The 12392-nt window shown below is 38.6% G+C and overlaps 1 protein-coding gene across 1 annotated transcript in view; it reads left to right on the forward strand.

Moving 5' to 3' along the window:
* Positions 1-12392, forward strand: part of dnah2 (dynein, axonemal, heavy chain 2) — a 63821-nt gene that overhangs the window by 24690 nt on the left and 26739 nt on the right. The window contains 19 exon segments of the mRNA XM_028470712.1: positions 28-216; positions 1026-1138; positions 1328-1517; positions 1603-1783; positions 1895-2022; positions 2119-2271; positions 2584-2709; positions 2819-3037; positions 3265-3382; positions 5065-5201; positions 6312-6449; positions 6979-7137; positions 7233-7385; positions 8631-8722; positions 8810-9005; positions 9407-9631; positions 9701-9805; positions 9883-10071; positions 12251-12336. Coding sequence (XP_028326513.1) covers positions 28-216; positions 1026-1138; positions 1328-1517; positions 1603-1783; positions 1895-2022; positions 2119-2271; positions 2584-2709; positions 2819-3037; positions 3265-3382; positions 5065-5201; positions 6312-6449; positions 6979-7137; positions 7233-7385; positions 8631-8722; positions 8810-9005; positions 9407-9631; positions 9701-9805; positions 9883-10071; positions 12251-12336 — 2897 coding nt within the window.

The following is a 12392-nucleotide window of genomic DNA, read 5'->3' on the forward strand; positions in this document are numbered from 1 at the left end:
CTCTTGTGTTAAACTGTTCTTTCCCAGATCTCCCTGCTGCAGGGCTATTCAAAAACCATTCGGGAAAACCTTCCTGAAGTGCTGCGTCTTAAAATCGTAGCGCTGGTTACAGTGGAGGTCCATGCTCGGGATGTTATTAATAAGCTGGCCCAGGCAGGCTGTAGTGACATCAATGCCTTTGAGTGGCTATGTCAACTGCGACTCTACTGGGAGAAGGTAAGCTCTGCGGGAAGCAAACAACAGTAAACAGGAGACAATCCAGACAAAAGGACAACTACAAGATCAAAATTAAATTCAAATGTACTGTATACAATCCAAATTACAAGCAAAAACATGACGTGCTAGCTTACTAAACAGTATCTGTCTTAAGTTTCTTTTAAAATGAAGAAAAACGATATTATTTAGAAAAGTGGTTTGAAAAAATCAAATGACATTTGTAACAAGAGCACTCAGAGATCACATACCTTCACCAAGCACCAAATCTCCTCTTTGCCAGATATGCGCAGTTATCATTACACCATGAACATTCACACTTTAGGCTTGTAAGGAATTTTTATCCCATTAATAATGATACAGTAAGTCTAAATGTATGGGCACCCCAATTTTCTTTTTTAAATATCAGGATGAAGTGCTCAATCCAGATCTGATCTGGATGTACAGTACTTTGATTGGTTAATAGAATAACCAACCTAATATACCTGAATAAAATTTCATAAAGATCGATCGATTAGGAAAAAAAAAAAAATTGATAAGAGATGGGGGTCTTCCCCTCCAAAATTTAATGGAATCTTCCATAACATCTATATTTTGTTAGAATTTTGTCAATATCTCCATGTTCTTATTATCTCCAAGGTATTGGATAAATATACACAGTTTTAGGTTGAATCAACCTCAGAAAGTTTAAGAAATGTTTAAGCGACCTTCCATCTTTTATTGATCGGTCCTCATTAACTGCCTGAGATACATTTTTGAGATCTGTTTACTGTTACACCATGACTAAACTTGTTGATTCACTTTTATTTTAGTCCCAACCTGGTGGACTCAACTGCATAATCCGACAAACCAACACCAGTTTTAAATATGGCTACGAGTACCTGGGAAACTCTGGAAGACTTGTCATCACTCCACTTACCGACAGGTCACGATCAAATAATCGGGAGACAAAAACATGCAGTATCACCACTGGATTGGTCTTTTTCTCTTTCTTTTTATGTGGTTGATAATTGCACAGTGTTCAAACCCAAATGTAATTCCATTGTATGTAATCTCACTCACTCTCTCTCTCTCTCTCTCTCTCTCTCTCTCTCTCTCTCTCTCTCTCTCTCAGGTGTTACATGACCCTGACCACAGCACTACATCTTCATCGAGGAGGTTCTCTTAAAGGCCCTGCGGGAACTGGAAAAACAGAGACAGTGAAGGACTTGGGCAAAGCTCTTGGCATGTATGTCATTATCGTCAACTGCTCCGAAGGACTGGACTACAAATCCATGGGGCGCATGTACTCAGGCCTCGCTCAGGTAAGAATAAACTGCTGAGAACACAAGTTAATAACCTAAAAATCTAACATGTTTTTACCAGTAAGTTTCTGTCCTTACTGAGCAGACAGGAGCATGGGGATGCTTTGACGAGTTCAACAGAATCAACATTGAGGTGCTGTCAGTGGTGGCACAGCAGATCCTCTCCATTCTATCTGCTTTATCAAGAGGAAAGTCCAAATTCCAGTTTGAAGGACAGCAAATAAGTCTGGTCAGGTCATGTGGCATCTTCATCACCATGAATCCTGGTAGGAAACAAAAGATGTCACATACTCTTGGGTTGTTTTCCTCATGTACAGTCAGAAGGAAATATGTCCCAATTTCAGAGAAATAGTTTTTTGGTGTTTGTCTTTCTCTAGGTTACGCTGGTCGCACTGAACTTCCTGACAACCTCAAGTCAATGTTCAGACCTATCTCAATGGTGGTTCCAGATTCTACTCTAATAGCTGAGATCCTGCTGTTTAGTGAAGGCTTTACCAATTGCAAGGTACAACTAGCAACCAATCAATGGAGTGCTTCATTTGTGGAGAATTGAACTGAAATAAATATGAAGACTGGTTTAACGCCTTGTTTGTCCTCCTAGGTCCTTGCTAAGAAAGTGTTCACCCTCTACTCCCTATCGATGCAGCAGCTGTCTAAGCAAGATCACTATGACTTTGGCCTGCGTGCTCTCACCTCACTGCTTCGCTTTGCTGGAAGGAAGCGCCGCACATGCCCTAACATTGTCGATGAAGAAGTGGGTCTCACTTTTCATACCTTTTCTTCTTTCACCTCCAATATCCTTGTTTCCTCAAGAGATAACAATGACTGGTCATTATTATATCAGGTTGAAAAAGCAATCAACAGAATATCCACACACCGAAACACCAAAATGATCACTATCACTTTAACAACGGTACTGTCATTGATCAGAAAGAAAGAAAGAAAGAAAAAACAATCTCCGCCTAAAACCCCACACTTTAGATGATTTCAGCTTACTTACCTCGACTAAGGCAGCCTCTGTTAGAGTGGAGTCACGAATACTGTGCTTCTGTATCTCTGCTCTCAGATCCTGCTTATGGCAATGAAGGACATGAACATTGCCAAGCTGACCTCTGTTGATTTGCCGCTGTTCAACGGAATCATGCAGGACTTGTTTCCTTCTATGGAAACCCCCAATATTGAATATGACACGGTGAGTAGATTCAAGGCAGCACTGAAATACAGCATTCTTCCAAATTATTGTATTGCATACATCATATGATTTCAGCTGCTATTTGCCTTATGCTTCAATTTTGTTGCAGTTAAAGAATACTATAGAGGCGGAGCTTCATCGGAATAATTTGCAGGTGACACCGTTTGCAATGACCAAAGTCATCCAACTGTATGAGACCAAAAATTCCAGACATTCCTGTATGCTGGTTGGTAAAACAGGAAGTGCAAAGAGCGTCACCTGGAGAACTCTGCAGGGCGCCCTCACTGCTCTGCACCAGAAAGGCGTGCCGGGTTTTCAGCTTGTCCAGGTGGGTGTGAATGAAAAGGGGAACACTATTGTTTGAAAAAACGACCTGCAAAGATGATGAATGTGTACTGTCAGCTTTCCTCCCAACATTAACTGTTTTGAATCCTTTCACCTATAGGATTAGAAACTCAGGGTGTGCATTGTATTGATGTTGTACAACTGTATCTGAGAACTTGTTTGTGTCCTTCTTAAGTCCCCCTTCATGTCTCTATCACTACTGCTCGACAGGTTTATCCTCTCAATCCAAAGGCAATGAGTCTGGGAGAGCTGTATGGAGAAAATAATCTGTCTACTAATGAGTGGACTGATGGTGTTCTGTCTTCCCTCATGCGATCTGCCTGTGCAGGTACTGGTACTACATACAATGGGTTTTTGAAGTATTAAAGGGGCAGTATTATGAAAAAAATCACTTTATAATGGTTTTGCTGCAGTGATATACATTCCTTAAGCCTTATTTAGAGGGCCAAATTTGAAGAAGTTCTGTTTCCTTCCTCTCTTGTTATTCCACACACACTGAAGCATATTTTGTCTGACTCACAATCACAATAGCCACTTAAATAGCCATGAGTTTGACTGTAATGTGCAGTTTTTTGGCTGAAAACAATAACAAGTGTGTGGATAGCAAAATAAAATTGCTATGGTAATAAAGCTGTGGCATAAAGTCTTTGTCTACAGACATGCCCACTCATGCATATGCATGAAGGCCCAAAAACAGCCCATTTTTAGAAGAGTCACGAAATTTACTTTTCAAATGACGAAAAACTCCAGAAAACAGGCGAGTTTGGGTAAATAAACCTCAAATACTATGTTTCTGGGGTTCTTAGAACAAATTGAGATGGGTGCAAATTAGGGATATAACAATTATTCGTAAGGCAGTTAAAAATTGATTACTGGTATCACGGTTCATATCAATACTTTTTTTAAACAGCAGAGGGCGCTATCTATTTATCCGTCTCGGAATCGCCTACTACTCTTAAACATGTTCATAAATGATTCCTTACCCCTTTAGCACCTACAGAATATCTGTAATATTACTTGAATGTCGGTAAAAGTCAAGTTTTTTCTATTAGCTCCGTTTGCTAGCGCATAGCATCTCTTCTTCACTGCTAGAATAGCTGTATGCCAACCGACCACTGGGTTACGAGTGCCCTCTGCTGGTCCAAACAAATATCTGATGTAAATATAGTACAGTGACTGTTTTTTGAAGTACAATTGTTAAGGCCCAAAATACCTTTTCAGTTGCACTTTTAGAAAGAAAACTATTATGCAGTTTTGCATTGTTTACTATAGAACCAGAATTTAAATTAATAGGCTTCTTCTTCATTTGTATTATTCCTTTATTTATTTCATTCAGGATTGATTTTCAGTTAAATTGCATTGTTTTGAATAGTTTATCAAGGGATTCTTTTGACAATGAAAAATAAAAGGAAAATAGTACAGTATTTTCTAGTATTTTCCCGAATAAAATAAAAGAATATTTTTCAGTCATCATTTGTCTACAGTCTCATTTTGTAAAATAAATTGTGAGAGAATCGTATTGTGAACCCAGTATCGTGAATCGAATTGTATCGGGAGTTGAGTGAATCAATACATCCCTAGTGCAAATAGCATAATTCTGGACCTTTAATTTGCACACATCCTAATCTAGAACAAAGCTTCACAGACTGTGTTGTAGGGAAATAGTACTTCTAAGTGAATAACCAATTGATGTGTTTTTTTTTTGTTTCTTTTTTATAAAATTGAAAAAGCTTTCCATCAATTCTTAATAATTGAAGCAAAAATCACTACTTTAAAAAAAAAAAAAAATACAGATTCTCTTTTTTTGACAAATCTTCTGGCTCAAATTTCAAACTATTGGAAGTAAAAAACATGCCTCCATGGCAGTACCGGTAGTTAAGTCAATAAAGATACAACTATTTAGTTATAACAATAGAATTTGTATCTGTCCCTAAAAAGGAGCAAGCAGGTCAGAAAATGGATGACTGGATACGTGCATGTCACATTCTGTATCTCTTTCTCACATGCTAGATGAAAAACCAGCTGAAAAGTGGATTGTGTTTGACGGGCCTGCGGATACGCTGTGGATTGAGAGTATGAACTCTGTCATGGATGACAACAAGGTTCTTACACTTATCAACGGAGAAAGAATCTCCATGCCTGAGCAGGTGGGAAGCAAACAACGGACAATTTAGGCTTCATTGTATGAAAAGCCACAGGTTGCAATGATTACCTCTGTCTCTGCTGAGCTCACATGCCCCCATCACGCTGTGACCGTAAAGCTGACAGTGCCAAACGAAAAAAGAAAAAGACTTTTTTTGATGACACAAAAACAGGAAATAATGTAATGTATAGTCTGGTACACAATTAGTACATTACTGATGTTGGTGCTTTGATGTGTAAAGAGTACTGATATATCCTACTCAAGCAGAAGTACTGTTACAAGTAAGTCATACAAAAAATACTCAAGAACAAGTAAAAAGTAGCTCAATTAAATAGTAATCAAAGTAAAAGTTACAAGTTACTTTCGCCCCCCACGTTTATTTTTGGTCATAAATCTTGGCACGGTTCCTTTGCATACAGTCAACATCTCATGTAGAAATTTAAAAAAGGAACTTATTTAATTTTTCACAAAAAGTCATCTGTATAAAATAAAATGTCAAAATGTACAATTCTTGCACTAATGAATTCAATAAAAAAAATCACAGGCTCTAAGTATAACTACATTTATGAACTCTAAAACAGTGCCATGCCAAATGTACCATGTGGGAAACAACAAAATATGTAGAAACCCCAACCCCAACAAATTTGCTGGGGGTTGATCAGAAATGGCACGACTAGTTTATGAGACTATAAAATAGAAATAAAAAAATAATCACAAAATTTAATAATTTACTCAGAAATGGTGGCGTGTAGAAATGCAATGGATTACTTTACTTCTTTTAAAACGTGATCAGCTAAAGTAAAATTGCTGATTCAGAAATACTGTATACCCAAAAAGTGCAAGAGCCCAAAAAAGCCACTTAATTACAGTAACGTGAGTATTTGTAATCCGTTACTTTCAACTTTGGTTGTGCTGCACTTTGTTTACAGGAATAACTGATGTTTCGCTGTTGGATTTACAGCTACCAAAAGACTACAGATGCTAAATCATACACATTCAGTTTTGATAAAAAATGTATATAATAAGTTAATCAATGTTCATTGTATCTCGGTTCAATTCTATTGGCATCAAATTTAAATGAGCCAGGTCAATTGTGTGTATTTTTTTGTTCTAGGTGTCTTTGCTGTTTGAAGTGGAGAACCTGGCAATGGCTTCTCCAGCAACAGTATCTCGCTGTGGAATGGTCTACAATGATTACACAGATCTGGGATGGAAACCCTTTGTTCACTCTTGGATGGACAAGCGGCACAAAGTATGATGATATTACTTTGAACAGACAGGTCTAGAGCATGGGTGGCAAACTCATTTTAGTTCAGGAGCCAAATACGCACCAGTTTGATCTCAAGGGGGGTCGCAGATTATAGATGGAGAAAATGTGCAATTTCAACATTACTGTGCCCGAGTTAACATTGCAACATATAAATGATACAGTATGTCAAGTTTGTAAGTGACAGATATCAGTTGGTTCAGGATCTTCACTTTAAATTTCCTTCATTTTGTGATCCATTTTTTTTTATTATTCAATTTGGGGAAATTTTTATGGAATAATTTGGGAAAAATAGCTGGATTTTGGAAAAATTTAGTTTTTTTTAACAATTTGTGATTTAAATGACTGCAGACGTGCGACATAAGCATTGGAAAACTGTGAGCTCTTCAAATATTGTTAACTTTCATTACATTGGTGTGTTTGGAGAGACTAATATATCTAATCTAATGTTAAATTTACACAATGATGCAGCAGTTTGACTCCGTGTTCATTTTTCTGCCTCCTTTCTTCAAAGGCTGAAGTGAATCACTTGAAGCCTTTGTTTGAGAAATACATAGAGAGCACAGTGAACTTCAAAAAGACCCATTGTAAGGAGCCGATTCCCACCACGGAGATCAATAGTGTCATCTCCCTCTGCCGCCTCTATGAATCCATGGCTAACCCTAGCAGCGGGGTATGAAACATGGGCAGCATTTTGCCTTCTATAGTCCATATTTCATACCTCCAGTGACAACTAAATAAATAAGCAATTGCTCCACTTTTCCTTAGGTGAACACATCAGACACTGAGAACTTGGGTAAGATGGTAGAGCTGTGGTTCATCTTCAGCCTGGTGTGGTCCATCTGTGCCTCGGTTGATGAGGACGGCCGCAAAAAGATGGACAACTTTCTACGAGGGATGGACGGAACCTTTCCCTCTAAGGTTTCAGTGTACCATCATTTTAATTTACAAGTTAACGACATACATTTTGTTTGTGAGCATTATTTAAAGGGGCCTGGCGCCCTGTCCAGGGTGTACCCCCGCCCAGCGCCCTATGAGAGCCGGAGATTGGCACCGGCAGACCCCCACTACCCTGTTAAACGGGAATAAGCGGGTATGAAAATGGATGGATGGATGGCATTATTTAAAGGTGCAGTCCACGACTTTCAGATCCCTCTCTCCCCCTCCTTCGCCGCTGCTGTCTTGCCCTGCCTCCAAACTTGCCAAAGTCCCTCCCTCAGAGGAGCTAACAAGCTCACGTTAATCCGACAGCAACATCACAGTAATATAACATGCTCTGTTAAAAAAGCATATTATACTGCAGCACTTCTCTCTTTCCAATGTGCACACACCTCAGGCAGCAGCAGCAACAATACAGTGTCACTTACAGCAGCTCACACAAAGGCTGCTGCGCGCACATGAACAACACATACAAATCAAACATAATGTAAATCAAGCAGCAGTAATTAGCTTTCAAGCAGAAAAGTCACCAATTCCATCTTCTACTCTTCCAGACCATACACTGTAAAAAAGACGGCGCTCCAGCCCTGGAAAGGGGCGGGGCCTGTGAGCAACAGATGTCAGACAGCCCATCAAACACAATCCTGGCTTTGATTGGTTGTTTTTGCTCGGTCGCGGTGCATTCTGGCAATCTGCCAAAGGCTGCAGGAGCAGCAGGGGGGACTCAATGAGCCTGTTTTTTCCACACAAACCACTAGTTTCATGTAAAGCTGTCCTTACATAGTGACAGCTTCAGTAAATATGACAAAAAGTCACTTTTATGAGAGTTGCAGACTGCACCTTTAATCTAAGTAGTCTACACATCATTAGTAATGTTCTCCAAATGCATCTTGGTGCAAATCCAGGCCTTAAATAGTGAAGGTGGGATGACAGGATAGTGTGATAATAAAGCATCAAAAGTACAAGTTGTATCATGAAAGGGAGGTGTCGGGTAAAAAAAAAACCCAAAGGATCTACTGCACACCAGGTTGTTATGTTTTTTTATGGGTTCTATTGAGTCAGAAAGGTCATTATCCAGCTAATGTGGTTGTTGCATGCTTGAATAGATTAACTTTTGTTGGAATAACTAGAGCATTTTAGGTGCATGAATATTATGATTCAATGTTTTCATTTCTGCAATCCCATTTCATCCAACAACATGTGTTGGTTTTGTTTGAACTCTTTCAGGACACAATATATGAATATTATGTTGACGCAATAGAACAAACCTGGGCTTCATTTGAGGACAAACTGCCAAAGGGCTGGCGCTACAGTGCTACGTAAGTTATCCAGTGACTATCATGAGCTACTATTCTGTGCTACATGTTTAACATGATATATATAGATCACTCTCTTTCTCCCTGCAGTGCCCCTTTTTACAAGATTATGGTCCCTACAGTGGATACTGTGCGCAACAACTTGCTGGTTAATGCCTTGGTGTTGAATCAGTTCCCAGTGCTGTTAACTGGACCAGTTGGTACTGGAAAAACCTCAGTAGCCCAAAGTGTTCTGCAGGGTCTTGATAACGAGTGGTCTGCCCTGACTATCAACATGTCTTCACAGGTAGGTGCTCCATGTAGGTAATCTCTGTTCTATTAGAATGACAGAAAAGCATTTCAATAATCCTATTCTACAAAAACAAAAAATAAACAAAACACTATTCATTTTTTATACGAAACCTTCTATTTAATAAGAACTAATTAGTTTACAGCAATCTATGAACAGAATCAACATAATGAGTATGTACGCATTTGGTAATCAGCATCCAGGCAAACAGTTCTCCACAATATGTAACCAATGGCTTATTATTGAAGTATTTCTTAATAAACAGATAGTAATGGTATTCTGAAAAGGGCTAATTTACCCCATTTCTTAAAATATTTTGGACACAAGTTGATCTTAAGTGTTCAAAGTGAAAACATTCTTGTTTGTTGATGAGTCCATCATCTGCCCCATGACTACAGACCTCCTCTAATAACATCCAAGCGATAATAGAGAGCCGTGTAGAAAAAAGAACGAAAGGAGTGTTTGTTCCAGCTGGTGGGAAACGCCTGTTGTGCTTCCTGGATGACCTCAACATGCCAGCCCACGACCTCTTCGGCTCCCAGCCACCTCTGGAACTGCTGCGCCTCTGGATTGATTATGGCTTCTGGTACGACCGCCAGAAACAGACCCAAAAAGTTGTAAAGGTAAGGAAAGGTGCAGGTGCACTTTTATGAACTGTTGTTTCATTCAAATATGTGTGCTGTGTACTTCAGGACATGTTCTTGATGGCAGCCATGGGGCCTCCTGGTGGAGGGAGGATGTGCATCTCTCCCCGCTTACAGAGTCGATTTAACCTCATCAATTTGACCTTCCCAAATGTGAGCTGACCTCTCTAGTCTTTATAAAAAAAAACATTTTAAATTTCCCCTCTGAAACTTTATCTCCCTGTGTCCAGGAGTCCCAGATTAAATGCATCTTCAGCACCATGATTAACCAAAAGCTGCAGAGCTTCAGGGAGGATGTGAAGCCCATTGGAAACATCTTGACCCAGGCCACCTTGGAGCTGTATAATGCTGTCACTGCTTGTTTTCTCCCCACTCCAGCCAAGATACACTACCTCTTTAACCTCAGGGACATCTCCAAGGTGCTCAAAGAACACAGTGATCAAAGTGCCGACAGCTTATCAAGCCTCACATCAGTAACATATTACATTGTATACAAAAAGGCATTAAAAACATTATAATATATTCATAATTTTATGATTACATTTTACCATATCAATGAAGTAATATATACAATTCCAGAATAGACAATTCAGACAAGGACAATGGCAAGCATAAAAAAAGTGTTCTAAATTCTCGATCACACGTCAGTAGCGTCTGCTGTTTGGCGCCAGAAGGGCCTGTACCTATCGCTGCATTGACGTGACCAGATTGTTGATCTGTCTCTGTAGAATTTTTTCCCACCCAGCCACTGTGCATTTGGGGGCTCCTAGTGAGTTGTTGGTGGGTGATTCTGCTAATGTACTCATTGATCAAGAACCTACCAAAGAAGTTTAATGGGGTTTAAATCGGGCGAGTATGGGGGCCAAGTCTAACACTGTAATGTTGTTGTTGATCAGACAGTTCTGAGTGATCCTGGCTGTATGTGGACAAGTGGTTATTGTGCATGAAGATCACATGACGATGTTGGCATATGCTAGTGGCAGTTGTGGCATCTTTGCTTTGGACAAACTTTTTTTTTCCTACCAGGCTTTTTATAGCCAGGGGTTCTACTTGAGAACAAGAAAACATGTTATGATCATCACCAGGGCTGGAGTGGGACTCATTTTCAGCCCTGGAACTTCATACCTCAAACCAGCCCACTTTAGATCAAAACATATTATTATAAAAACCATGTTTTAACCTTACATGTTGAGTTTACAATAGCAAGCTGTTCTGTAAAGTCTTATATTTCAGTGGATTGTTCTAAAATACTTCAATTCAGTGCAGGTAAGGGTTGCTTCAAAATGTAGAATTATTTCAAGATGAGCGCATATCTCCAACATTAGCCTTTACAACACATCCTTTTCAAAAAATCAGAATCTACGCTTATCAATGAAGGCAGTGGTTACAAACCTTTTCTGCTGTACCCTACTTAGAAACATGAAAAACTCTCAGGGCCCCCCATTGTGACAAAATGCTAAAAATCAAAAAAAGGGTAAAAAAAAAAAAAGTGCAACCTTTTTTTGAAAAACAAACAAAAAATTGGACTACTCAGGACTATTTTTAAATCTCATAGAAAATACTATACATTTTGCAATCACATATTTTAGAACAGTAATACAGATCTTTATTAATACATTGCAAAGAAAAAACATTTTCTATTTTTCATAATTCATTACATTTATTTTATATCTGCATCACTTATAAGAGAACTAGAATGGATGAACATGAGATCTTTAGACATGACCACAACACTAACTTCAGCTATAGTTAATCACCTGCTTCATTTATTAAAAACAAGATGGCAAATCATATCAAATGCATAGATAATGCATTTATTATTCAATATTAATTATTCAGACAAAGTGGGTTTTAATTCCGATTTTTATTTTTATTTGAAAGCATAATTAAGTACGGATTCAAGGATGATGGGCTGTGGGGTGCAGGATTTCAATGTGTCCCTGCTCCAACACTTCTGATATCCTGAAGTAGCTTTGCTAAGGAGTCTCCCAGCTGTGTTGGAGCAGGGACGCATTGAAAACATGACTGTGTTTTATATATATATATATATATATATATATACACATGCGCACTACCGGATAATTATTTTTTGCTAAAAAAATAATAATTCAGTTTTGTTTATTTTTGTTTTCAAAGTGAACAGGACACGTGTTTTATTAGTTTACTGAATTAGGTTAGGGTTGCATGCACATATATGCTCATAATTGATTTCAGTACAAGGTAAACTCAGTCCGTGACACCGGCCCTCGCAGCCCAATCATCAGACCGGCCCACCGGGAATTGTCTAGGTCATCGCGATTAGCCACTCAGGGCCTGATCATCACACTCCACTTTGTGGATTAATCCAGGAGTGGATAATGTATCAGATTTATCAGTTTTACTCAGGAAATATTGACTATTACTCAACACTTAGTATTTTTTTAAAATCTAATTTTAATGTTTATATACAAGATGTTGTACATTTACGTATGTTTGTTGAATTTTTAATGCATTATTGTATTTATTGCTTACATGTGTAGTATTTTTTAATCTGCTTAATTAGTAGTTATTGTGATATTGTTAGCTGCTTTTCTTATCTTCTTGTGACCTGTTCACTAGGTGTTTCAGGGCCTGCTTAGAGCTCATCCAGATTTCCATGACACCAGAAATGCCATGACCCGACTTTGGATCCATGAGTGCTTCAGGTAGTAACACTTTTTTTTTAATGTGTCAATCATATGGTTTGCACTTGAACACATCA

This window comes from Gouania willdenowi, chromosome 16, assembly GCF_900634775.1.
Source record: "Gouania willdenowi chromosome 16, fGouWil2.1, whole genome shotgun sequence".
Taxonomy (NCBI): Eukaryota; Metazoa; Chordata; class Actinopteri; order Blenniiformes; family Gobiesocidae; genus Gouania; species Gouania willdenowi.